Source organism: Saccopteryx leptura, chromosome 4 (genome assembly GCF_036850995.1).
Source record: "Saccopteryx leptura isolate mSacLep1 chromosome 4, mSacLep1_pri_phased_curated, whole genome shotgun sequence".
NCBI lineage: Eukaryota > Metazoa > Chordata > Mammalia > Chiroptera > Emballonuridae > Saccopteryx > Saccopteryx leptura.
This window is the reverse complement of record NC_089506.1, coordinates 218383576-218410991: the sequence shown is the minus strand read 5'-3', so window position 1 is coordinate 218410991 and position 27416 is coordinate 218383576. Positions and strand designations below refer to the sequence as shown.

Here is a 27416-nt window from a genome sequence, read left to right as displayed (position 1 = left end):
GCGCCTGGGCTGACTGTCCGAGGGGCCACAGTCTGCTCATCTGCAAGGGCGCCTGGGCTGACGGAGTCCGAGGGGCCACAGTCTGCTCATCTGCAGGGACGCCTGGGCTGACGGTGTCTGAGGGGCCACAGTCTGCTCATCTGCAAGGGCGCCTGGGCTGACGGAGTCCGAGGGGCCACAGTCTGCTCATCCACAGGGGCGCCTGGGCTGACTGTCCGAGGGGCCACAGTCTGCTCATCTGCAGGGACGCCTGGGCTGACTGTCCGAGGGGCCACAGTCTGCTCATCTGCAGGGACGCCTGGGCTGACTGTCCGAGGGGCCACAGTCTGCTCATCTGCAGGGGCGCCTGGGCTGACGGAGTCCGAGGGGCCGTCGGGCCCCAATATGCTCTCTCTCAGCCCACCCTCAAGACAAAGGGCACGAGATGCAGACCAGATCCCACAGCTCCGAGGCAAAGCCTCGTTTCCGGTCTTGCTGCTATCACTTTAAGGACTGCAGAGAACTAATTAGCAACATCACTGCTCCCTTCAGAATCCCAAACCAACTGAGAAGGAGAAAGTTCAGTATCAAAATATCAGGGTTTTTGCAGGTGGAGCTGGATCAGAGGCTGGTCCCTCGAGCCCACCGACCGGCAGAGACCGGGAGGACCAGCCACAGGGAGGGAGGAGCAAGGCCCGGGCTCCTCACACGTGCCGCGCTCGGAGCAGAGACACCGACCGTGACACTTGTGTTCTCCCTCCTGAGCAGCTGTACCCGTGAACGTCCCGCGGGCTGTGCTGTCGCTGTCGTCAGGCTGACACTGACAGGCCGGCGAATGCGTGCACCGGGCACTGCTCATGAGCCTGGCTCAGCTCATTGCTGCAGGAGCAGCGACTCTGTAAGGCGAGTTATTAGCATCCTCTTTACACACGAGAGGCTTGGAGCAGCTAAGTAACCTCTCCAGCATGCCCACAGCTTGGAAATGGAGCCCAGGCCCGCCTGACTCTGGCCGATCCCACACTCCTGGACTGAGCCCCGGCCTCTGGAGAACAGAACCAATGTTAGAGAACATTCCCTCCCTCCACCAGCTCCCCGGGCACCCGGCACTGCGGGTGAGCCACAAAGGACTCACACAACAGAGCAAGACGGACGTGTGTGGGAACTGCGTGTTCCGGTGAAGTCCCAGAGGCAGCGCTAAGGACAGAGGGCTGCACTCAGAGGACACACCAGGAGCGGGCCCAGGCCCACATCCACCATTGCTGAGGCCGAGGCAGGAGGTACGGCCCTGGTCACCCGGCCAGGCCGCGGGAGGCCAGCACACGCTGCTGCAGGAGGAGCTGCACCGAAGGCGAAAGGCCCAGGCAGGGACAGAACAGCACTTTCTCCGGAAGGAAAGGCCTTTCCGCTGGGGCAGTTGGACAACTGGACTCAGGGCCGTCGGCAGCAGGGGCAGCACTGAACACAACGGGACACCTCTCCGAGGAACGGGACTGGTCCAATCCATTCGGAGAGATTTTTCTTCTGGCCACCCCTGTACATATTATCTCCTTTTTTTCAAATAAAATTTTAATTTAACCAATAAACCCCACCTCACTAACCAGGGTCCCTGCTCCCCAGCAGGTTCTAGAACCGAGGGCTCACTGGGTTCTCGGGCAGCAGGCAACAGGAAGTCCGCTGCCCTAACTTCTGAAGAACAAATAGTCTTGTTCCAAACGAGGCATCACAGATAGGAAATGCTAACTTTAGGGAGAGGAAATAACAACAAAGAATAAGACCCCAGGGGACCAAACCCCCTGTGGGCCAACTTCCCCTGTGACAGCCCTCCCCTCTGACTGGCCAGCGGGGTGGTCCTGCTGGGTGTGGCGCTGACAGTGGGCAGGGACCCTGGACCAGACAAAGAGCTGGAGCACATCAGGCCTGAGAAAGCAGGCCCCTGGGCTGGGAGTGGCTGGCGGGCAGGGACAGTGGGCCACAGAGGTGGGGGCCGATTCCCAGCCTGTGGCGTTCACATCCATTTCCAGGGGAGCAGGACTCCCTCGGAATTCAGGTGTGTGAATGAGGAGGTGGGGAGTGGCAATGGCCCGTCCCGAGCATGGCCGAGTGCCGAGAGAGAGGACGGCTGTCTTTTATTCCGCACACACTCAGATGAGCAGTTCTCCACGTGGGCACAGCCGTCACTGTGTGTTACAGCCCTGCGCCCGCAGGGCATCAGACCCTCAGGAGCCGCTGCGGGTGGGCCTGAACACCTCACCTTCTGTTTCCCACAAGAGGACACCAGGGATCACAGAGGCAGAAGGACCTACCCGAGAGCACAGGGCCAGTAAGTGACAGAGCAGGGCAGGAAGTCCGACGTCTGGGCTTCAGTTTGGTGCAGTGACAAAAGGATGAGAGCACACGTTTAAGAAAAGAAAACTCACCCTGCCGATTGGCTCAGTGGTAGAGCGTCAGCCTGGCGTGCAGGAGTCCCGGGTTCAATTCCCGGCCAGAGCACACAGGAGAAGCGCCCATCTGCTTCTCCACCCCTCCCCCTCTCCTTCCTCTCTCTCTCTCTCTTCCCCTCCCGCAGCCAAGGCTCCATTGCAGCAAAGTTGGCCCAGGCACTCAGGACTGCTCCATGGCCTCTGCCTCAGGCGCTAGAATGGCTCCAGTTGCAATGGAGCAGCGCCCCATATGGGCAGAGCATTGCTCCCTGGTAGGCATGCCGGGTGGATCCTGGTCAGGCGCATGTGGGAGTCTGTCTCTCTGCCTCCCCACTTATAACTTCAGAAAAATACAAAAAATAAATAAATAAAAGATGGCTTCCCTGTCCCTGCCAATTCCTTCTTCCTGAAGACTCCCTCCCCAGTCCCCCCACCTGCCCACACATAACCTCGGGGCAGGGAGGGCCTGCCCACTGGGCTCTGGCTGCACAGTCATCAAGAGCAGGCTGGGGCTGGGGCACATCTTGTCCTTCATGAGTCAGAGACATGAAAGCAGCAACATTTGCTTCGTCAGGACTACAGAGCTTCCTGAACCCAAAGATTCCTGCCTCAGCTTGTAACAACTTCCTCCTGTTGTGAAATTTCGTATGTTGAAAAATCCAAGTTACGTTGTTTTTTTGTGTGTGGCAGAGACAGAGAGAGTCACAGAGAGAGAGAGAGATAGGGACAGACAGACAGAAAGGGAGAGCAGTGAGAAGCATCAATTCTTCGTTGCAGCTCCTTAGTTGTTCATTGATTGCTTTCTCATATGTGCCTTGACTGCGGGCCTTCAGCAGACCGAGTAACCCTTTGCTCAAGCCAGCGACCCTGGGTCCAAGCTGGTGAGCTTTGCTCAAACCGGATGAGCCCGCGCTCAAGCTGGCGACCTCGGGGTCTCGAACCTGGATCCTCCGCATTCCAGTCTGATGCTCTATCCACTGCGCCACCGCCTGATCAGGCCCAAGTTACATTTTAGATGTCACTTGTCAAGCTAACTCAATGCCACTTTTCAGTTATGATCACAGACCTAACCCCCTGATTAAGTGAAACGGCGAGCAGGCCCAGACAGGGGTAAGCTTATTGGCTGTTCATCACGGCCAAAAAGGAGAACTGTACAATGAAACCATTAAAGTGTGAGGAAAAATTATTTGGAGGCAGCTTCTAATTATCACTGAGTCCTCTCTGGAAAGAGAAGGTACTTACAGATACAACTGCAGGAAAAGATGTCAACAACGCCAGCGGCTCACCATGCCTGCAGGCAGCCTGCGGGCGCGGGAGTCCTGAGGTATACGCCACGACAGCGCAAGCACATGGTACGCAAGTCCCCGTGGGGACACAGGCGAGGGCGGAGGCAGGTGAAGGTCTGGCTGAGCGGAAAACGTCCTTCAAGCCCCAGCGTTTCTCTGAGGTTGTGTTCACGCATCTATTCTCGGTACAGGTTTTTAAGGTACCTGTTTCTGTGCCCAACCATCATGTTATATATTCAAATCTTAATTTTTTCATCTAAAATTTTAGAGATTTTACCTAATTTGTTCTGAGAACAATAGATAATTTTAGAGCCCACTAAAAGTTAAAATGAAACATAACATCACATGTCAGTGCTAGAGTACGGAAGAGTACCTCAGAGCAAGCTGTCAACCACTAAAGAACGTGTGAATTTAGGGGAGAAACACCGACAGACACTACAGCTAGTGAGCAGCCTTGGAGAGTGGAGAGTCATAGCCTGCAACCTCACCAAACTCACGGATCAGTTCTGGTCGCTTTTGTGAAGATTCCACCAGACTCTCTACATAGATCACGGGCCCTGGTCAGTTGGCTCAGCAGTAGAGTATCAACCAGCATGTGGATGTCCCATGTTCAATTCCCAATCAGGGCACACAGGAGAGGTGACCATTCGCTTCTCCACCCCTCCCCCTTCTCTTTCTCTCTCTCCCTCCCGTGTCCATGGCTCAATTGGTTTAAGTGCATCGTGCCCGGGTGCTGAGGATGGCTCCATGGAGCCTCAGGCACTAAAAACAGCTCAGTTGCCAGCAGCACCAGATGGGCAGAGCATCGGCCCCAGACAGGGATTGCCAGGTGGATCCTAGTCGGGGTGTATGTGGGAGTTTGTATCTCCCCTCCTCTCACTTAAAAAAAAAAATCACATCTGTGACTAGAAAGTTCTACTTCTTCTTCCTTTCCAGTCTGGAGGCCTTTTTTTGTTTCTTGCTGAGTGTACAGGTTGAACAGAAGTATGAGAGTGGACGTTCCGGTTTGCTCCCGCTACTGGGGAAGCAGTGGGTCTTTCACAATGAAGCGTGATGTTTACAAAGATCCCCTGTATCAGAGGAAGGTCCCTTCTTTTCCTACTTTGCAAAGGGTTTTAAGCAGAGAGCTACTGGCTTTTTAAACTCCGTGCAGGTAGTTATTGCTCTGTCTCTTGCTCTGAGTCCAAAGGTTCATCTTGCTTACTCCCTGCTCCTGAGGGTCTCCCTAGTTTTCTGAGAAACACCTGCTTCATCAAGCAGGCAGATGCAAGTAGAGTGTTTTCCTGGTATCTGTGAGCCCTTCTAGCAAATTATTGAGCCTGGAAGGAGTCGCAGAAGTACTGGTGGCCCAGGACGTGTGACTGGCATCGGAAGCAGCTGGTCTTGCAGGCGGAGTCCTTCTAGCTGTAGGATCTGATACTGCAGCAAGACAGACAGCGCCTCCTTCTAGCTGTAGGATCTGATACTGCAGCAAGACAGACAGCGCCTCCTTCTAGCTGTAGGATCTGATACTGCAGCAAGACAGACAGCGCCTCCTTCTAGCTGTAGGATCCGATACTGCAGCAAGACAGACAGCGCCTCCTTCTAGCTTAGGATCTGATACTGCAGCAAGACAGACAGCGCCTCCTTCTAGCTTAGGATCTGATACTGCAGCAAGACAGACAGCGCCTCCTTCTAGCTGTAGGATCCGATACTGCAGCAAGACAGACAGCACCTCCTTCTAGCTGTAGGATCTGATACTGCAGCAAGACAGACAGCGCCTCCTTCTAGCTGTGGGATCCGATACTGCAGCAAGACAAACAGCGCCTCCTTCTAGCTGTGGGATCTGATACTGCAGCAAGACAGACAGCGCCTCCTTCTAGCTGTAGGATCCCGATACTGCAGCAAGACAGACAGCGCCTCCTTCTAGCTTAGGATCTGATACTGCAGCAAGACAGACAGCGCCTCCTTCTAGCTGTAGGATCCGATACTGCAGCAAGACAGACAGCGCCTCCTTCTAGCTGTAGGATCCGATACTGCAGCAAGACAGACAGCGCCTCCTTCTAGCTGTGGGATCCGATACTGCAGCAAGACAGACAGCGCCTCCTTCTAGCTGTAGGATCCGATACTGCAGCAAGACAGACAGCGCCTCCTTCTAGCTTAGGATCCAATACTGCAGCAAGACAGACAGCGCCTCCTTCTAGCTTAGGATCTGATACTGCAGCAAGACAGACAGCGCCTCCTTCTAGCTGTAGGATCTGATACTGCAGCAAGACAGACAGCGCCTCCTTCTAGCTGTAGGATCTGATACTGCAGCAAGACAGACAGCACCTCCTTCTAGCTGTAGGATCTGATACTGCAGCAAGACAGACAGCGCCTCCTTCTAGCTTAGGATCTGATACTGCAGCAAGACAGACAGCGCCTCCTTCTAGCTGTGGGATCCGATACTGCAGCAAGACAGACAGCGCCTCCTTCTAGCTGTGGGATCTGATACTGCAGCAAGACAGACAGCGCCTCCTTCTAGCTGTAGGATCTGATACTGCAGCAAGACAGACAGCGCCTCCTTCTAGCTGTAGGATCTGATACTGCAGCAAGACAGCGCCTCCTTCTAGCTGTAGGATCCGATACTGCAGCAAGACAGACAGCGCCTCCTTCTAGCTGTAGGATCCGATACTGCAGCAAGACAGACAGCGCCTCCTTCTAGCTGTAGGATCTGATACTGCAGCAAGACAGACAGCGCCTCCTTCTAGCTTAGGATCTGATACTGCAGCAAGACAGACAGCGCCTCCTTCTAGCTGTGGGATCCGATACTGCAGCAAGACAGACAGCGCCTCCTTCTAGCTGTGGGATCCGATACTGCAGCAAGACAGACAGCGCCTCCTTCTAGCTGTAGGATCCGATACTGCAGCAAGACAGACAGCGCCTCCTTCTAGCTGTAGGATCCGATACTGCAGCAAGACAGACAGCGCCTCCTTCTAGCTGTGGGATCTGATACTGCAGCAAGACAGACAGCGCCTCCTTCTAGCTTAGGATCCGATACTGCAGCAAGACAGACAGCGCCTCCTTCTAGCTGTGGGATCTGATACTGCAGCAAGACAGACAGCGCCTCCTTCTAGCTTAGGATCTGATACTGCAGCAAGACAGACAGTGCCTCCTTCTAGCTTAGGATCTGATACTGCAGCAAGACAGACAGCACCTCCTTCTACCTGTAGGATCTGATACTGCAGCAAGACAGCGCCTCCTTCTAGCTGTAGGATCCGATACTGCAGCAAGACAGACAGCGCCTCCTTCTAGCTTAGGATCCAATACTGCAGCAAGACAGACAGCGCCTCCTTCTAGCTGTGGGATCTGATACTGCAGCAAGACAGACAGCGCCTCCTTCTAGCTGTGGGATCTGATATTGCAGCATGTAGGATCCAATACTGCAGCAAGACAGACAGCGCCTCCTTCTAGCTTAGGATCTGATACTGCAGCAAGACAGACAGCGCCTCCTTCTAGCTGTAGGATCTGATACTGCAGCAAGACAGACAGCGCCTCCTTCTAGCTTAGGATCTGATACTGCAGCAAGACAGACAGCGCCTCCTTCTAGCTTAGGATCTGATACTGCAGCAAGACAGACAGCGCCTCCTTCTAGCTGTAGGATCTGATACTGCAGCAAGACAGACAGCGCCTCCTTCTAGCTTAGGATCCAATACTGCAGCAAGACAGACAGCGCCTCCTTCTAGCTTAGGATCTGATACTGCAGCAAGACAGACAGCGCCTCCTTCTAGCTGTGGGATCTGATACTGCAGCAAGACAGACAGCGCCTCCTTCTAGCTGTAGGATCCGATACTGCAGCAAGACAGACAGCGCCTCCTTCTAGCTTAGGATCTGATACTGCAGCAAGACAGACAGCGCCTCCTTCTAGCTTAGGATCTGATACTGCAGCAAGACAGACGGCGCTTCCTTCTAGCTGTAGGATCCGATACTGCAGCAAGACAGACAGCGCCTCCTTCTAGCTGTAGGATCCGATACTGCAGCAAGACAGACAGCGCCTCCTTCTAGCTTAGGATCTGATACTGCAGCAAGACAGACAGCGCCTCCTTCTAGCTTAGGATCCAATACTGCAGCAAGACAGACAGCGCCTCCTTCTAGCTTAGGATCTGATACTGCAGCAAGACAGACAGCGCCTCCTTCTAGCTTAGGATCTGATACTGCAGCAAGACAGACAGCGCCTCCTTCTAGCTTAGGATCTGATACTGCAGCAAGACAGACAGCGCCTCCTTCTAGCTGTAGGATCCGATACTGCAGCAAGACAGACAGCGCCTCCTTCTAGCTTAGGATCTGATACTGCAGCAAGACAGACAGCGCCTCCTTCTAGCTGTAGGATCCGATACTGCAGCAAGACAGACAGCGCCTCCTTCTAGCTGTAGGATCCGATACTGCAGCAAGACAGCGCCTCCTTCTAGCTTAGGATCTGATACTGCAGCAAGACAGACAGCGCCTCCTTCTAGCTTAGGATCTGATACTGCAGCAAGACAGACAGCGCCTCCTTCTAGCTTAGGATCTGATACTGCAGCAAGACAGACAGCGCCTCCTTCTAGCTTAGGATCTGATACTGCAGCAAGACAGACAGCGCCTCCTTCTAGCTTAGGATCTGATACTGCAGCAAGACAGACAGCGCCTCCTTCTAGCTGTAGGATCCGATACTGCAGCAAGACAGACAGCGCCTCCTTCTAGCTTAGGATCTGATACTGCAGCAAGACAGACAGTGCCTCCTTCTAGCTGTAGGATCCGATACTGCAGCAAGACAGACAGCGCCTCCTTCTAGCTTAGGATCTGATACTGCAGCAAGACAGACAGCGCCTCCTTCTAGCTGTAGGATCTGATACTGCAGCAAGACAGACAGCGCCTCCTTCTAGCTGTAGGATCCGATACTGCAGCAAGACAGACAGCGCCTCCTTCTAGCTTAGGATCTGATACTGCAGCAAGACAGACAGCGCCTCCTTCTAGCTTAGGATCCAATACTGCAGCAAGACAGACAGCGCCTCCTTCTAACTGTAGGATCTGATACTGCAGCAAGACAGACAGCGCCTCCTTCTAGCTGTGGGATCCGATACTGCAGCAAGACAGCGCCTCCTTCTAGCTGTGGGATCCGATACTGCAGCAAGACAGACAGCGCCTCCTTCTAGCTGTGGGATCCGATACTGCAGCAAGACAGACAGCGCCTCCTTCTAGCTTAGGATCTGATACTGCAGCAAGACAGACAGCGCCTCCTTCTAGCTGTAGGATCCGATACTGCAGCAAGACAGACAGCGCCTCCTTCTAGCTGTGGGATCTGATATTGCAGCAAGACAGACAGCGCCTCCTTCTAGCTTAGGATCTGATACTGCAGCAAGACAGACGGCGCTTCCTTCTAGCTGTAGGATCTGATACTGCAGCAAGACAGACAGCGCCTCCTTCTAGCTGTAGGATCTGATACTGCAGCAAGACAGACAGCGCCTCCTTCTAGCTTAGGATCTGATACTGCAGCAAGACAGACAGCGCCTCCTTCTAGCTGTGGGATCTGATACTGCAGCAAGACAGACAGCGCCTCCTTCTAGCTGTGGGATCTGATATTGCAGCATGTAGGATCCGATACTGCAGCAAGACAGACAGCGCCTCCTTCTAGCTTAGGATCTGATACTGCAGCAAGACAGACAGCGCTTCCTTCTAGCTGTAGGATCTGATACTGCAGCAAGACAGACAGCGCCTCCTTCTAGCTGTAGGATCTGATACTGCAGCAAGACAGACAGCGCCTCCGTCTAGCTGTGGGATCTGATACTGCAGCAAGACAGACAGCGCTTCCTTCTAGCTGTAGGATCTGATACTGCAGCAAGACAGACAGCGCCGGGCCTGAACCGAGCTGCTCGACCTTCAGCTGCTGTCCAGAGAACGGGAGAGAGGTGGTGTGAGAGAAGACAGCACGTGTTTGGAGTCAAGAGAGAGAAAAATCCTCACTCCCTAGCTGTCAGAAGACCACTGTCCTTCACTGACTGACGTCTAGTGTTTCATATTGTGGGGAAAACAGCTGTGTCAGGCTTGCTCGCTGGCTTCCCGGCTGCAAGCACTTTGCACGGTTAGTGCGGGAGCACGTGGCAGAAAGCCACGTGTGTGTCTCTGTGAAAAGCTACGGGTGCTGCCCCTCGGGGTGACTCTCCCAGACGGCTCTCCCGCCACGGCGAGGTGCGGTTCCCTGACTCCCTCCGCTGTCACCGTGAGGGACGGTGTCCCTGATCCCTGCCCTCCACTGCGAAAAGCTGCTTTTCCTTTGCTTCTTCGCCCGCCCGTCTCTGCGAGCTTCCAATAAACGGGAAGGGCCCCACGTTTCCCGGCTCCTCCGCAGTTCCTATACTGCTGCCCGCATCCAGTGCGAACCCGCCTGGTCTCGGCCTCCAGCATTGCACGTATATTCTGTCCACTTTTCATTATTTCAGACAGAAGGTAAATTGGTCCCTGTTACTCTCAGTCCAAAGTGGAAATCCTCACATCCAAGTCTTCTTTTTTTTAAAATTTTTTTTTATTTATTCATTTGAGAGAGAGAGAGAAGAGGGTTGGAGCAGGAAGCATCAACTCCCAGATGTGCCTTGACCCGGCGAGCCCAGGGTTGCAGACCAGCGACCTCGGCGTTCCAGTTTATCCAGTGCGCCACCACCAGCTGGGCTAATCTCCTTAACCACCATCCCCGAGGCCTCCTGTACCCACCGCTATGGAGGCCTTGCTGGAGTCACCTCATTCTGTATCTGTGTGACACACAAGACCCAAAATGAAGCAAGAGCATTCTCTGTGTGCCACCAGTCAGTCCCTAGCTCAGAGGCCGGTTCCCAGGAGAGCCTCAGGAAGCTGTGCTGGAAGACCCCACACATGCGCACAAGCCCTGGCACAGCATCTAGGGGCACTGAGGACTCGGGTCCCAGTGCCATTCAGAAAGGCCAAGCCCAAGGCTTTCCACCAGGACATAAGAACAAAATCTCAACTCTTCCCTAGCCAGAAGATTCGGGAAACTTGTTTTCCCCTAATGACAGAAAAAGAGTCCAAACCAGAGCCAAGAACAGGAAGTGCTTTGATAAACTGGACAAACCCCACAGGAAACTGAAACTAGAGGAACTTGCGGTTTCAATTATTCCTTTGTTTTCAATTCTCTGAGAAGTTAACTATGTTTCTAGTTGGTAAAAAGGTGCCTCTACTGGGCATCTCTTCAGATAAAAGACTGATCATATTGGGTTTTATAAGTATTTACTTAATGTTGGATCATTTCTTTTCATCATTCTTTGTTTAAAATCTCTCAGATAAGAATAATGCTTGTGAACAACGTTTTTTTAAATGAAGGAGAGGAGAAAACAAGCTACAGTTCTACCCTAATTACCCAAGCCGCAACCATACCTTGATGTGCAGACATGGTACATAAAGTGTGAGAAGAGTCAATTCCTAGACACGTTCTAGAGGACTTTCCTAAATTAGATCATAACAACTTTAAAGGTCAAATAAAGGCAAAAACACTTTCAGTCTTAGTACTACGGCATCGTTTGCTTCTTTGCAGTGAGTGTGAAACTCCCCCGCCAATAGTAGAGCTCACATCCCGGACGTGGTGTGAGATGTTGACGAGAGAAAGAATGAATTGCTATGCAGGTACAAGATTAGGAAAAGCCTGCTATGCCATTACTGGAGAAGACTGTGGGCGGGGCCGGGTTAAAGAGCAAGAGAAGCTAGCTTGACAGGTCTACTATTCCCTTCCCAGGAAGGAGGCTCTCACCGGAGACCCTGCCCCCGCAGAGCAGGCAATTAGAGCAGCTCCATTCTCACAAAGGAGAGTTCCCTAACACTATGTCACTTCCTGCTTCAGATCCTCCTGGAGGTCTGCCCCGTCTGCAGAGTTGAGAGAAAGGAAAGGAAACCATCACGGACACACTGTGGGTTTTTCAGGGTCAGTAAGCCTACACACCAAAACCCCTGTGCTCTTCCCACACACCATGGATTCTGGCCTAGGGTTTCCTGAGGTACATTATTGCAGGTTGATTAAGTTTGGTTACACGGGATTGGCAGAAGTAAACAGTTCCCTTACTGTGGAACCTGCCAAGCCCGTGTCTGTGGACGTGCACAAAGCCCCCAGGACTTCCGAGAGACGCCTCACAGGGGCAGGGGCTTGTCCCCGCTTCCCTCCTCTGCACACTGTGCAGGAAGCCGCTCTGCGCTCTCTCCCTGCGGACGCCCCCCCCTGGCCCCCCCAGGCCCTGCTCCAGCCCCCGCAGGCCGAACACTGCTATCCCCCAACGGGGCCCCATTCCCCATCCCTCGCCCAGTACCCGAGCCCTCCCACACCTCTCCTCACCCATGGATTGGGTCTCTTCTGTTTTTTCCATTCTCCTTTTGAAAATTAAAAATACAGAGGAAAAAAGACAAAACTATAGAACTGAAAAACCTGTATTCCCACTCACCAGAGTGACAATCATTAGACTAAACTAAGTCGCATGTTTGCTTCACATCCTTTCTTATCAATGAAAGGACCAAACAGGACCCAGACGCGCGTCCTCTGATTCCGGTGACAAACCTGTCGCTCTTCTCCTCTCCCCAGAGGCAAGCTCCCGTGAGTGGGCTGCACCTCCTGCTAGTCCACTCTGATACCTTTACACTCAGGTGTGTGTATTTATGAACAATAAAAATCATTCAGTTTCACAAAAAACAACACAATGACATCATACAACAAGTGTATCATTGATACACTTGTTATTCGTTCAACAAGATTTACCCATACTGACCCTCAGCAAGACCTACCAACACTGACTGTATCGATCCAGCGACACTGACCCACTGCTTCCGCCAGCTGCTGAGAATTCAGCGCACAGGTCCTGTCTCCGGGCGCTTCACAGGTGTTACCGAACTGAGCCCCGCCGGCAGCCCACTGCGATGTGCCAAATAGCTGCGGCCCGCACAGGGCGGGAAAGGCACCTTCTCCAACCCGGCCCAGTTCCCGACTCCGCCGTGACCCTCTGCGAGCTGCGCTGACTCCCAGCAGCCACCGGGCTCTGTCCCTGCGCCAGGAGCTCCGTAGGTCTGTCTCTCAACGCCCTGGACCCCTGTGTGTCAAGTACGACCAATTACCCTACTTCGGGGGCGAAGAAACTCCAGCTGGAGGAGGTGCCGGGCCCTGGGGGACCCTGACTCTGCTGCTCTGGAGGCCAAGTCTTCCCTCACCCGGAGCTAAAGGTAAGACTCGCTGGAGAAAAAGAGCGTCCAAGACGAGACAGACGGGCTGATGGGAGAGCGCGGGACAGCCGAAGGCCCAGGTCCGGGGCACGGATGGGCTGGCTACGTGGCGTTATGCCCCGGTCACTAGCCCCTGCCCACACGGGGCCACAGCGTCCGGGGCACGGATGGGCTGGCTACGTGGCGTTATGCCCCGGTCACTAGCCCCTGCCCACACGGGGCCACAGCGTCCGGGGCACGGATGGGCTGGCTACGTGGCGTTATGCCCCGGTCACTAGCCCCTGCCCACACGGGGCCACAGCGTCCAGGGCACGGATGGGCTGGCTACGTGGCGTTATGCCCCGGTCACTAGCCCCTGCCCACACGGGGCCACAGCGTCCAGGGCACGGATGGGCTGGCTACGTGGCGTTATGCCCCGGTCACTAGCCCCTGCCCACACGAGGCCACAGCATCCGGGGCACGGATGGGCTGGCTACGTGGCGTTATGCCCCGATCACTAGCCCCTGCCCACACGGGGCCATAGCGTCCCGGGCCCCCGGAGACGACACTCACAGCCGTGGACCTCGTGGCAGTGCTTCTGCAGGCGCTGGACGTCCCACTCCTCCAGCGCCCCGTGGGTCATCAGCAGCTGGAGGAACCGCCGGTGGACGTCCGTCATGGCCCCCGCTCTCCTCGCACTCCCCTGCATGGCGACGGGCCTGAAACACAAGGGCGGGGAGTCACATCACCTTCCAGCACGCCAAAGCACTGGGCTGGACTTGCTGTCAATTTGCAATAACAAACAGAAATTCGTTATGGTTTTTAAAACCAAGGTCACCGTGCTGAATGGTACGGACATGGAAAGGACATGAATCAGGGGCTAGTGAGGTGGCAGCGTGCAGCGGGGAGCGGTGTGGGCTCTGCAGCCAGCGGGACGCCTGCGTCCACACCCGGCGGACCTCGGAGAGCCTGAGGCTGGGCAGCGTCACCGCCGTGCGCTTCAGCTGCCGACCCGTAAGTCAGAGCTCTGATAGAAACGTCCTCCGCACGCTTACCATGAGGATTAAATAATACACATAAAAGCCTGATAACAGAATAAACACTAAGTGTTAGCTACTGGCCTGGCCAGACAACTCAGTTGGTTAGAGCACCATCCCAATACACCAAGGTTGTGGGTTCAACCCCCGGCCAGGGCACATACCAGAATCAAACCATGTATTCATAAATAAAGTAGAACAAATCAATCCCCCCCCCTTACTACCCCAACCCCTTCTTCTCTCTCTAAAATCAATTTAAAAAGTAAGTGTTGCCTGACCAGGCAGTGGCACAGAGGATAGAGCGTCGGACTGGGATGCAGAGGACCCAGGTTTGGGACCCCGAGGTCGCCAGCTTGAGCGCGGGCTCATCTGGTTTGAGGAAAAGCCCACCAGCTTGGACCCAAGGTCGCTGGCTCCAGCAAGGGGTTACTGGGTCTGCCGAAGGCCCGCGGTCAAGGCACATATGAGAAAGCAATCAATGAACAACTAAGGTATTGCAACGCACAATGAAAAACTAATGATTGATGCTTCTCATCTCTCTCCGTTCCTGTCTGTCTGTCCCTGTCTATCCCTTTCTCTGACTCACTCTCTGTCTCTGTAAAAAATAAATAAATAAATAAAAATTTTTTAAAAAAAAAAGTAAGTGTTAGCTATTTTCACTATCAGCTTCTGGCTCTGAAACTTGGCTCAGCTTGATGGCCTAGAATACATTTAACTGAAGCCCAATTTTCTCACTAAAAAATGAGAATAACATTCACTGCTTAGAGAACTGCTAGTAAATACTTAACAAATGCAGTTTCCCTGTCTTCTCCTCAGTCACTAATAAAACTGACACCTAGGACAGCAGGGTATTCTTTACTCGCCTGCTCGCTACTGAAACGTGATCTTCCCGCTAACCACGAACATCAGCCCCGATAACAGTGCCAGACCAGCCCGGATCCGAACGCCTGCTCCTGCCCCAGCTCTACGGGCTGTGCGAGCCTGAGAGACCAGTTCTCGCCAGGCCTGCCTGATCTTAAGACTCACCTACCCTGTCTAATTAAAAATAAAATTCAAAAAATAAAAAAGTCCCTGGCCTGTTTCCTGGAGGTTCTAACTGCAGAGGGCCCTGAAATTCTGAGGGGGTTTTTGTGGGGTTTTTTTTTAATTTTTTGTTTTTTTTAAGACTTTATTCAATTTTCAGAGAGGAGAGAGAGGGAAACAAGGAGAGAGAGAGAGAAGGGGGAGGAGCAGGAAGCATCAACTCCCATATGTGCCTTGACCAGCTAAGCCTGGGGTTTCGAACCAGTGACCTCAGTGTTCCAAATCTATGCTTTATCCCACTGCACCACCACAGGTCAGGCCTGAAATTCTGAGGTTTTAACATTCACTTCAGGTTATGCCATGATCCGACAAGAATACTGCTGGTACCTAGGCAAATGGAGCTCAGAAACACTGAGCTAACACGGTTAACCCCCCAAGCCTCAATCTTTATAGGATGGGGATAATAACACCCATGTTTAAGGCATAACGTAAGTTTTAAGTGAGATCTGACTACCAAAGGTTGGCTCCTGTTCTTTTCAACAGCACCACCAACTGGACCTCGGGGCCGGCAAGGTTCCCGGTCTCAGGATCAGTTTCTCTGACTGCCGACTCGATTTCCCCGAGAATATCTCACCAGCATCTCAACCTCAAATCCTAACCAGGACGCCTCCTTGTCTCAGCATCCCCAGCCCGTTTTCTCCCGAGTCCGCTCTGCAACTCCTCTGCTTCAGGCGGTCCAGGCCACGCAGTCACACCCACACCACGGACCCGAGCGTCAAACTCTGGTCCTCCTCTTCCTCAACCAGACCTGGCCCGGTTGGCGTCCCACTCCTGTGATGGGCACCTCCCTTCGCCCACTCCCCTGCTACTCTCCGAATGCTCGCTATCTGCCAGCGATTGTTCGGGGCACAGGGACAGAATGTGTCGTGTACGGGGCTAAAGACTTTGAACGTTTATCCTAGAAACTCTGGAGACGACGGCTCTCCAAACTAAGGCTGTTTTTTTTTGTTCTTTAAACTTTATTTATTTATTCATTTTAGAGGGGAGAGAGAGAGAGAGAGAGAGAGAGAGAGAGAGAAGGGAGGAGCAGAAAGCATCACTCCCATATGTGCCTTGACTAGGCAAGCCCAGGGTTTTGAACCAGCAACCTCAGCATTCCAGGTCAACGCTTTATCCACTGCGCCACCACAGGTCAGGCCAAACTAAGGCTCTTTAAGTAGATAATATAGCTAGGCCGCTAGACCAGATTTTTAAAATTGTCAAATTGAATAATGAATACAATCTAGCTATATGGTTTTTATAAGAGCTGCTTCTAAAACATAAGATCATTAAAAATTAAAAGTAAAAGGATAAAAAATGTACAGTATACTCTGTGAACTAACCAAAAAAGAGCTGGTGTGGCTACGTTAACACGACACAAGACAGACTCCAGGGCACAAAACCCGGCCAGAGATCAAAGAAGGTCACCAGAAAGTGAAAACAGGGTTCAATTCCCTCTTAAATGTCTAGGAACCTTAGCAACAGAGACTCAAAACAGTTAAGGCCAAAATGATCCGAATGAACTGCAAAGATAAAGATACAAACCTAGACCCAGAGTGGGAGATTTTTAACAGGTCCCTATCAATAACTAATCAAATGAATTAAAAATCAGTAAGGTTAGGAAAGATCTGCACCACACAGCAAAAAGTTTCATCTGATGGGCATGCATAAAACACTACCCTGCTACAGAACACAGAATCTTCACACACACCCAGAGCAATTCTGCACATGGCCGCACACAAGGCCAGAAAACAAGTCTTACAAAAAGTAACAGAGCTCTCGCACAGGCCACGTTCTCTGACCACAATGCATAAAGCTGGAAACCAGAAACAAAAGGTAACGGGGAAAAACTCTGCTTAGAATTTAAGAAATAGGGGCCCTGGCCGAGTGGCTCAGCAGGAGAGCATCGGCCTGGCATGTGGAAGTCCCAAGTTCGGTTCCCGGTCAGGGCACACAGAGGAGAAGCAAGCATCTGCTTCTCTACCCCTCCCCACCTCTCTCTCCTTCTCTCCCCACCTCACCACCACCCCCAGCAGCCATGGATCCAATTGTTCGAGCAAGTTGGCCCCAGGTGCTGAGGATGGTTCCATGACCTCACCTCAGATACTAAAATAGCTCTGTTGCTGAACAACACAGCAGCGGCCCCAGATGGGCTGAGCATCACCCAATAGGCTTGCCGGGTGGACCCAGTCAGGATTTATGTGGGAGTCTATCTCTCTGCCTACCCTCCTCTCACTTAATTAAAAAAAGAAGAAGAATTTAAGAAATACATTTCTAATCTGTTACCAAAAAAGAATTATTAATGGAGATTAGAAAATAACAAAATATTATACATAAAAACGGGAGAAGGCACTTAAAACAGTAGAGGGCAATTAACAGCACGAAATGTTTCTGTATTTTAAAAGGGGGAGGTGTGAGAGGCATGCATCTAAAGAAGCCATAAAAAGAACAGCAAATTAAATCGAAAGAAAATAAAAGAACAGAAAGTAATGAAATAAAAATAAATGTACACCAGAGCAGATCAACAAGACCAAAATTATCCTTTGAAAAAAACATAATACAAGTGACAAACCTCTGACAAGATTTTCTAAAACAGAACTTAGAAATAAACATTTAGAATGAAAAAGGAAAACTAATTAGAGATAAAACATTTTTAAAAGATATTACAAACACCTTACAGCAATCCGAAGTTGTAAAAATGTGCAAAATCACAAAAATAATTCATTCAAAAGTGACTAAAGAATTATTTGAAAACCTAAAAGGTTTTATAACCATTGAAGAGAAGACATTTTACGGGAAATCCATCTTCCCATAAAGAAAGTGATGTCCCCATGGATTTCTCAGGAAGTCCTACCAAACATTCCAGGAACAAATAATTTCAAATGTAACACAAACGGTCCCAAAGCCTGAAAAAGAGCAACCTTCCCCAGTCATCTGAGAAGGCTGACACAGGTGGGGCGCTGAACCCTGACAAAGTCTTCAAGAGAAAGGAAACCAAAGGCTGGCGTCTCTCAGGAGCACGGCTGCTCTAGTCCCTCCTGGAAAAGATGTTAACAAACCACAACTAGCCGTGTAAAAGGGGGGTGCAGCGTGACCAAGGTGGGCTTACCCCAGCAATGATTAACATCTGAAAATCAATCGTTATATGTCATTTTCTCAATAACGCTGGGGGGAGGGGTCAATGTAAGCCACTGTCTTAACAGAATAAAGAAGAAAAGGCATACAATGATCTTACCATTGAGGAAATTCAACATTTATTCAGACTAAAAACTCTTAAACTTCAAATAGAAGGAAACTCCTTTAGCTACTAAATCACATCTACAAAAACCTACAGTAAACATAACACTGAAGGACAAAATGTTGAAAGCAATCACTTTAAAATCCACATTAATCCAATGCGACTAAATAAATCAATTCCAGTCAAATTCCCAACAGGATCCATGTGTCTGTGTGTGATCTGACAAGAGGATTCTACAAGTTACAGGGAAAACATGAAGGCAAAATGGCAAAGACATTCTTGGGGAAGATAAAGGCAGGAGGACTTGTCCTACCAGGTACCAACTTATTATAAAGCGAGGGCAGTGGTTCTCAACCTTTCTAATGCCGTGACCCCGCAATACAGTTCCTCATGTTGCGGTGACCCCAAACCAAAAAATAATTTTGGTGGCTACTTCTATGATTCGGAATGTAAATACCTGATATGCATTATGTATTCTCATTGTTTTAGGCGACCCGTGTTTGGTCGTTCGACCCACCCACCCCCCGCCGGGGTCGCGACCCACAGGTTGAGAACCGCTGAGCTAGGGTAATGAATAAAATGTGATAATGGTATAGAAATAGACAGATAAGATCAATGGAACAAAACAGAGCACTGGTTTTCAAGGGCGGTCCGCAGACCAGGGCCATGTGCAAAAGAGTTAACCATCCTGATGTTGTATGAAGATTAGAGACTCAATGATTTTAGTCAAATTTGTTTATGCTCAGGGTGATTTCTGCCTTAGCAATCCCCGAAACAATTCCCCTATTTTCACCTGTCCCCCTCTGTAAAAAGGTTGCAAACCAGTGAAATAGAGGACTCAGAAACAGAATGTACACATGTATGGATACTTGACATGTTGGAGACATGGAAGGCAAGATCTAAGTAAACTTTTCAATAAAAGGTGCCAAACAACTGATTATCCATACGTGGGGGGAAAGTTAGACCCTTACCTCACACTGTGCACAGAAATCTACTGCTAAAGATTACGGTCATAAGTACAGAAAAATACTATGAAACTTGAGGATGACAATATAGGAGAATATCTTTATGATCCAAAAGTAGGGAAGGATTTCTTTAAAAGATTCAAAAAGGCGCCTGACCAGGTGGTGGCGCAGTGGATAGAGCGTCGGACTGGGATGCGGAGGACCCAGGTTCGAGATCCCGAGGTCGCCAGCTTGAACGCAGGCTCATTTGGTTTAAGCAAAAGGTCACCAGCTTGGACCCAAGGTCGCTGGCTCAAGCAAGGGGTTACTCGGTCTGCTGAAGGCCCACGGTCAAGGCACATATGAGAAAGCAATCAATGAACAACTAAGGTGTCGCAACGAAAAACTGATGATTGATGCTTCTCATTTCTCTCCGTTCCTGTCTGTCTGTCCCTATCTATCCCTCTCTCTGACTCTCTGTCTCTGTAAAAAAAAAAGATTCAAAAAGGCCTTACCAGGATAGAGTGTCAGCCTGGGACACTGAGGAGCCAGGCTGGAAACCATGAAGTCGCTGGCTTGAAGCCCAAAGTCACTGGCTCAGCTGGAGCGCCCTTCCCCCACCCCATCAAGGTGCATATTAGAAAGCAATCAATGAACAACTAAGGTGCCACAACTATGAGTTGATGCCTCTCATTTCTCTCCCTTCTTGACTGTCCCTGCCTGTCCCTCTCCCCCCTCCAAAAAAGAAAAGATACAAAAAGTACAAACCATAAAAGAATATAATGATATATTCAACCTTGTTAAATTTAAAGAGCTCTGTTCCCCCAAAACACCAGAAAAAAAAAGAGAAGACAAGCCCCAAACTAGAAGGTATCTGAAGCATATTTAAGCCACAAGATATTTGTATTCAGAACATACGGGGGTGGGCAAAAGTAGTCTTACAATTGTTCGTATGGAAAAAGACACACAGGTTACGATTACTAACATAGCTTTATTAACTCTGAGTAGGTACTCACAGCTGTAAACCTACTTCTGCCCACCCCTGTATAAAGACCTCTCACAAATAAGGGGAAGACAACCAGAAGAGAAAAAGGAGCAACAAACAAATTTTACAAAAAGGATGCACAAATGATGAATACATAAAAAAAAAACTGCTCAACCTCTAGGTCAGGGGTCCCCAAACTATGGCCTGCGGACCACATGCGGCCCTTGAGGCCATTTATCCGGCCCCCGCCGCACTTCCGGAAGGGGCACCTCTTTCATTGGTGGTCAGTGAGAGGAGCATAGTTCCCATTGAAATACTGGTCAGTTTGTTGATTTAAATTTACTTGTTCTTTATTTTAAATATTGTATTTGTTCCCGTTTTGTTTTTTACTTTAAAATAAGATATGTGCAGTGTGCATAGGGATTTGTTCATAGTTGTGTTTTTTTTTATAGTCCGGCCCTCCAACGGTCTGAGGGACAATGAACTGGCCCCCTGTGTAAAAAGTTTGGGGACCCCTGCTCTAGGTCATCAGGCAAAACCACAGTGATCAGCATCTCAGCCGTCACCAGATAGGTGAAAATCCTTAATGGCTGAGATTGGCACTCTGATCCACCACTGGTGGAGGATAGGTATCCTTAGAAATCTGTTAGATATACGCCTCAGAGAAACTTTTCCACAGTTGCCCCAGAAAAGACATTTATAACAGCACCATGTAATAGCAAGAACCTGGCAAAGGTATAAATGACCATCGACTGAAGAACGCCTACATAAAGCGTTCAAAGCAAGGAAGATGAAGAACAGCTACTCAAATCAACATGGATGCATCTAACACACATTATACGCAAAAGTCAAGTCACACAAAATATACATTAGGATCCCATTTATAGAAAATTCAAAACCTAGCAAAACCGCGCACTGCAATCATTAGAGATGCAACAGTAAAAACTACAAAGAAAAACATAAAAAGGGCATGAGTAACAATATTCAGGGCAGTGGTTATATTTGGTGAGGGGAGAGAAAGATTTTTTTGAGGATAGGAAAGTGTTCTATTTCTTAAGTTGGTGGTTCGTTTAGTTTTCATTCTTCAAACACATTTTTACACGTTTTATAGGTATATTACATGTCTTAATAGAGAAAAAGATTATGTTAATAAGTAACAGCCAAAACAAATGGAAAGAAGAACAATGTATAGAACGGTTATACTAGAATGCTGTAATCTGGGGAAAGAGGGAGGAAATGGGGGTGAAAGAGTTGCAGACGGGCTTGCTGATGCAGGGAAATCAGTGGAACTCCACGAAGAAAGACTGGGGCGGGAAGGCTAACCATGGAGACATGTCCTGCCTAGCCAAATAATTTTTAAAATAGAAATGCTTGTGGAATAAGCAAGTTTCGATCATCACCATCTGTGCCACGTGCTAGACATAGTGTTAGTGCTTCTCGTGTAAGGGCCTCATGACTCCTCACCAGAACCTTACCAGGAAAGCATAACTGACTCCATTTTACAGATCAGGAGACTGAGGCTGAGAAGGCACAAGGTGACACACGCAGTGAACGATGGACATAGGTACGGGGTGACAATACAATAGCAGAGTTCGGGAATGGTGGCATCCCCACCACCCCGGGTCAGTGAGAAATACCAGTCAACACTAAAATTATGATCCCGGTCTCTTTATCTGCGATTCTCAAATCTTTTTTTTTTCCTAAAAATCAAATCTTTTAAGGCTTGAACACTGATCTGATGAGGTGAGGCTATTCATGGTTCTTCATGATCCTGCTAATGTAATGAAGCATACATTTAGCTGTGAAAATATAAATAAATGTATTGGACGACAGACGCTGCCCCAGACCCCGCTGGAATGGACGGCAGACCATAGAAGAAGACACTGCTCACAAACATTAGGGGATATTTTATAGCTTCAAATTCATTTTGAAATATCCCCTAATGTTTGTGAGCAGTATACTGGCACCACGTCTCCTCCCGAAAACCCTAAAATTCTGCATTCTGCACACAGCTAGCCTCGGGGCATGAAAGGAAGGCGCTGCGGCATCTTGCAAACACGTTCCTTGCACAAGACAGAGCGGAGCAGACGGCAGGGCGAGAGCAAGGCAGGGGTGCTCGGCCAAGGCCGGTTTTACGTATTCAGTTCATGGATCATGTTGTATTTTGCTTAAAATATGACGTTTTTAAAATGTTTTTAGTGTGAGAGGGAGGCGAGACTGCTCCACTTGCCTCTACGGCCCCTCTCGGCGCCTCAGTGTCCCCAGCAGGAAACGAGGCCTGGGTCCCCCCGCCCCCAGCGCCACACTCGGCACAGGACACGACCGACCACCGGCCCGACCCCCACCTTCCGCCTCCCTTCGCCTCGCCTCGCCTCTCTGGACGGCCCCGTCCCTTCCCGGGCAGCCTCGCCCGCGCGCGCCGCGCCCCAATTACCCACCACCGCACCCAAGCGCGAGCGACACGGCCGGCGGCGTTGGCAGAACACAAGCTTCGGCCCCTCCTTCCGGGCGGGGTAAACGCGGATGCGGAGCTCCCATTGGTGGGCGTGCATGCTCGCACCGCCCCCTGGGTGACGCACTTCCTGCTCTTCAGTCGCGCCGCATTACCAAAGTACCACGTGAGCCCGGCGGTTATGTCGGGTGTTCCGCGCTTTCCGCGCGGCTCTGGGCACCTTAGGGGGAGAGAGCGTCAGTGTATCGCCCTCTGCGTCCCGCCCAGCAGCGACAGCCTGCGACCCAAGGGGAGGAAGAGCGGGAGTGCAGCGTGCCCCGCCCCACCGGCCGCGACTCCGCGGGCACGGGCTAGCAGTGCCCTGCGCCTGGCCTCGGTGTCCTCACCCGTAGAACTGGTAGTGTGAGCTCCTGGCCCAGAATGAGGGCTCTGTTATCGTATGTCCTGACTAGGATGCTGGCTTCCTGGGCAAGTCACTGAAAGGCGCTGTGCCTCAGTTTCATCTCTTAAAGAGGAACAATAGTCCCAATGGAACAGGTGTGATTGTGATGTTTACAAGAGGACACACCCGGATGTGCTGATGGAATGAATGTTCACTACTGTCCTACCCAGGAATTGTTCTGAGCAGTCAATGCAGTTATTTATAGAAATGAGTGGATGGACTAGTTTGAGTCTCCAGGCCCTCTTACAAAGAGGTGGCTAATTACGGAACAGCGGAAAGTGCAAGGATCAGTCTCTGTGACGATAGTTTCCAACCCGACTTGACCAGTTTCCACTCCTGGGGCCTCGGACCTCAGTTTCCTCATCAGCTGAGTGTGAAATGCAGTACAGTGTGGAGTGGTTAAAAGATGAGCTCCGGAATTGGACCACCTGGATTGGAATCTCGGTTCTTAAACTCGGTATCTGGGTGACCCAGGACAAAGGACTGCAGCGCTCCCTGGCCGCTGGCTCATCTGTTAAGCAGGGATAATAAGAGCACTTTGTTGATAGAATTGTGAAGACTAAATGAGTTAAGACTGCAAACCACTTAGAAGAGTGTCTGGCACAAAGTATGTCCTTATAAGTATGAGCTACCATTACTGATAAAGTACTTTATAAACTGCTTTCAGGGCAGTCAAATAAGGGAAGAACAGCTCTAAGGAGGACCATCTGTGTTTTGCTTGCCATGCCCAATTTTGTACATGTTTCGGTTCATTACCAATGTTTAAAGTTGAGGGATTTCCCATAAAACTCTGAGGTCACACTTGTTCAGAGCATAGGAGAAACTACTCCTTTGTGATGAAATGTGTACTTTCCTTGTATGTAAAGAATAAAAACTGGCGCTTGTGAACAGAAAACACCAGGAACACTGACACTGCAGGATCAAAGGCCAAGGAGAAGGTAGAAAGAGAAGAAAGGAATTTGGGACTGAATGGTGTCAGAGGCAAATATGTCAGAGACACTTTTGAGAAGCAGGGTGTGGTCAGTATTGTCAGTACTCTGAAGAGGTCAAGAAAGATATGCCACCTTGGTTAAGAATGTGATGGTCAACTGACCAGACTATTGCACAGTGGATAGAGCGCCAACCTGGGATGCTGAGGACCCAGGTTCGAGACCCCGAGGTCACCAGACTGAATGTGGCATCATAGACACGACCCATGGTCACTGGCTTGAGCCTGAAGGTCGCTGGCTTGAGCAAGGGGGCACTGGCTCTGCTAGATCTCCCCCCACCCCCTCTCAAGGCACATAAGAGAAAGTAATCAATGAACAACTAAGGTGCAGGAACTATGAAACAATGCTTCTCATCTCTCTCCCTTCCTGTCTGTCTGTCTCCAAAAAAAAATTGTAATGGTTAATAAGAGCCCACAGAAAGGTAAGGAAGCTACATCAGCCTCCAAGAGCAGTGAATGCATGGAATGAGGGAGTGCTGATTACTTTTAGGACGGATGATGTTTGGGAAGGGGAGATTGGGAAACTGAGGGAGCAATCAATAGATTTATAAAAAGGAGCCAGGAGAGGGTGGGGTCAAGGATTACTCTTACCCTGGAGACAAAGAGACACTTCTGAAACGGGAGGACAGGAGGTGGACAAGTCTAGCTAAAAGATCACAGCTGATGTTTGCGATTTTCTCCATAAAATAACAAACTATCATTCTGCTGAATAAAGGAGCTGGGGAGATGCTGGGCGATTTGAGGAGGGTCAGAAGCTTGAAACAGATGTCAAAGGAAATGCAAAATGGAGCTTCCAGCTAAGGTTGAAACCATAAACCTGTGGAGAGGACAGTCGCTTACCCGATTTCCCCCACAAGCTCCTACCCCTGCGCCCAAGACCTCAGAACTGAAGCTCAGTACGGGTTCACCTGGGATGGGTTGTGGTTGGCCACGTTCAGCTGGCTCTAGAAGGCAAAGCTGCTGGATAGCATTGGTGAGAGGGTGGGCCCTTGGTGTGACGTGGGTGGCAGAGATAAGGTGGGGAAGTGCGTGGAGATCCCAGCAACCAGAGGTCCCAGTGAGGTGGGTTGGGTTCAGGAGGAGAAGGCAGTGAGTGAAGACTGGAATTGGCGACAGTCCAACCTCAGCATGACTACACCCTGGGATAACAACCTATTCTCCAAGGGGCTCAGTGAGATTCTATTAGGACCTTTAATATGTCGGACACCAGACTGCCCGCTACAAGATAATTCTAACAGTTCGAGTGTTCTTCTGAAAGGTGACTCTAAAATTGACAAAGGCTACATGGACATAAATTTTTTGTACATGGGAAGGTGGCCAAGGCCTTGGCTAGAGAGGAACCTTGGGTCTAAATTATAGGCTAAGGGGTTCTTTCACCTGAAGACCCCTGGCGTTCGGAGAGGAAGTGATGAGATCGGTTTGTATTTTACGAAAAGAACATCGGCATATCAGTTCTTTTCAAACGTACTTGAAACATTTACCGAAATTGACTATGTACTGGCCACAGAGGAAGCTTCAATAAATTCTGAAGAATCTATAGGTCATATCCACGAACCACAATGAAGTAAAATTAAAAATCAGCGACAAAAAGAGAGCAAAAAAGAACCCTGTACAATTCATAGAATATACCTTAAATTAGTAACTGCAGTTACTTCTGAAGAGAAGCCGGGAAGACAGGATGCTTTGTTTATCTTGTACATCTATGACTTATGAAAAATAAAAATTATAAGCATATGTTCTAGTTTTATTTTTTTAAGCTGGTCGTTCATCATATTTTTATACTTTTTGTATTTTGACAGATTTTATAGTACATTTTTAAAAGAAAACATACATTTGGGACCTGGAAAATACATATCATTTAAAAAGAAAAAAATATGTCAATTATAAAATATTTAGACGTGAATAAAAATAAAAGTAACAAAACAAAACCTGTGGGCTCCAAAAAAAAACCAAAAACCAATAATTAAAGGGGAATTTATAGCCTTCAGTGTACTTATTACAAAACAAAAATCAAAATTTAATTTGTATTCAATTTAAGAGAGAGAAAATAAATAAACCCAGAAAAAAAAAACAGAAGGAAGGAGATATTAATAAAGCAAAAAAGCAGAAATGAGTAAAACAAGAAACAAAAGATAACAAAGTTGATGACAGGGAACCATAAGCTCACGCTTTTTTGGATTTGTTACAGTTTTGTTTGATCCAGTAGAGGCAATGGACGGGTGGGTACATGACAGAGAAGCAGAGAGGGACAGTGGTTCCCCTCAACTCATCTGTCCTCCGAGAGGCTTGGTGACAGGCCCGAACGTGATCTTTAAAAATGATTCCTGGGTAAAGTCAAGGGGAGATTCAGACACTGGATTGAGAAATACACTACTCAAAGCAGTGTACACCATTCAGTCTTTCTAATGGGCAACGTCACTGGCTCTTCAAGAGCCTGGGCATGTGCTGTTTGACCTGGTGATTCCACTTCTGGGAACCCATCTGTGAAGATCATCAGAGATGCTCATAAAGGTAAACGTGCAAAACAGTGCATCACAGCCTGACCAGGCAGTGGCGCAGTGCAGTGGTTCTCAACCTTTTTTGGGCCACAGACCGGTTTAATGTCAGAAAATATTTTCACAGGGTGGGACGGATAAATGTATCAAGTGACCGAGACAAGCGTCAAGAGTGAGTCTTAGACGGATGTAACAGAGGGAATCTGGTCATTTTTTAAAAATAAAACATCATTCAGACTTAAATATAAATAAAACGGAAATAATGTAAGTTATTTATTCTTTCTCTGCGGACCGGTACCAAATGGCCCACGGACCAGTACCGGTCCACAGCCCAGGGGTTGGGGACCACTGACGCAGTGGATAGAGCATCAGACTGGGATGCAGAGGACCCAGGTTCAAGACCTCGAGGTCACCAGCTTGAGCGCGGGCTCATCTGGTTTGAGTAAAGCTCACCAGCTTGGACCCAAGGTTGCTGGCTCAAGCAAGGGGTTACTCGGTCTGCTGAAGGCCCGCGGTCAAGGCACATATGAGAAGGCAATCAATGAACTACTAAGGTATCACAATGAAAAACTAATGATTGATGCTTCTCATCTCTCTCTGTTCCTGTCTGTTTGTCCCTACCTATCCCTCTCTCTGACTCTCTCTGTCTCTGTAAAAAAAAAAAAAAAAAGTGCATCACAGCCTCGATTCTTTCAGGGGAACTGAATAGCAACAGCTCAGATGTCACCAAATACTGACAAAGGAAATGGTCAAAATAAGTAAAAATTCTGCAGAATCTTATGTAGCTTGAAAATCACGTTTTCAAATAATACTTGAGATCAGAAAAAAAAAAAAGGACATAACCCAGAATATTTTAAGAGAGAGAGAAAACTAGAAGACTATATACCAAAATATTATTGGTGGATATT

The 27416-nt window shown here is 49.6% G+C and overlaps 1 protein-coding gene across 3 annotated transcripts in view; it reads right to left on the bottom strand.

Moving 5' to 3' along the window:
- Nucleotides 1–22660, bottom strand: part of NSMCE1 (NSE1 homolog, SMC5-SMC6 complex component) — a 35276-nt gene extending 12616 nt beyond the window's left edge. Inside the window, exons 1-2 of one of the 3 annotated variants that reach the window (XM_066383370.1) lie at nt 22570–22660; nt 13439–13584 (exon numbers count right to left, since the gene is read on the bottom strand). In XM_066383370.1, coding sequence (XP_066239467.1) covers nt 13439–13574 — 136 coding nt within the window. In that variant the 5' untranslated portion in view covers nt 13575–13584; nt 22570–22660. Of the gene's footprint in view, nt 1–13438; nt 13585–22476 lie in introns of all 3 variants that reach the window. The other 2 variants (XM_066383371.1, XM_066383369.1) reach the window with 2 other exon arrangements.
- Between the last annotated feature and the right edge of the window lie 4756 nt (nt 22661–27416).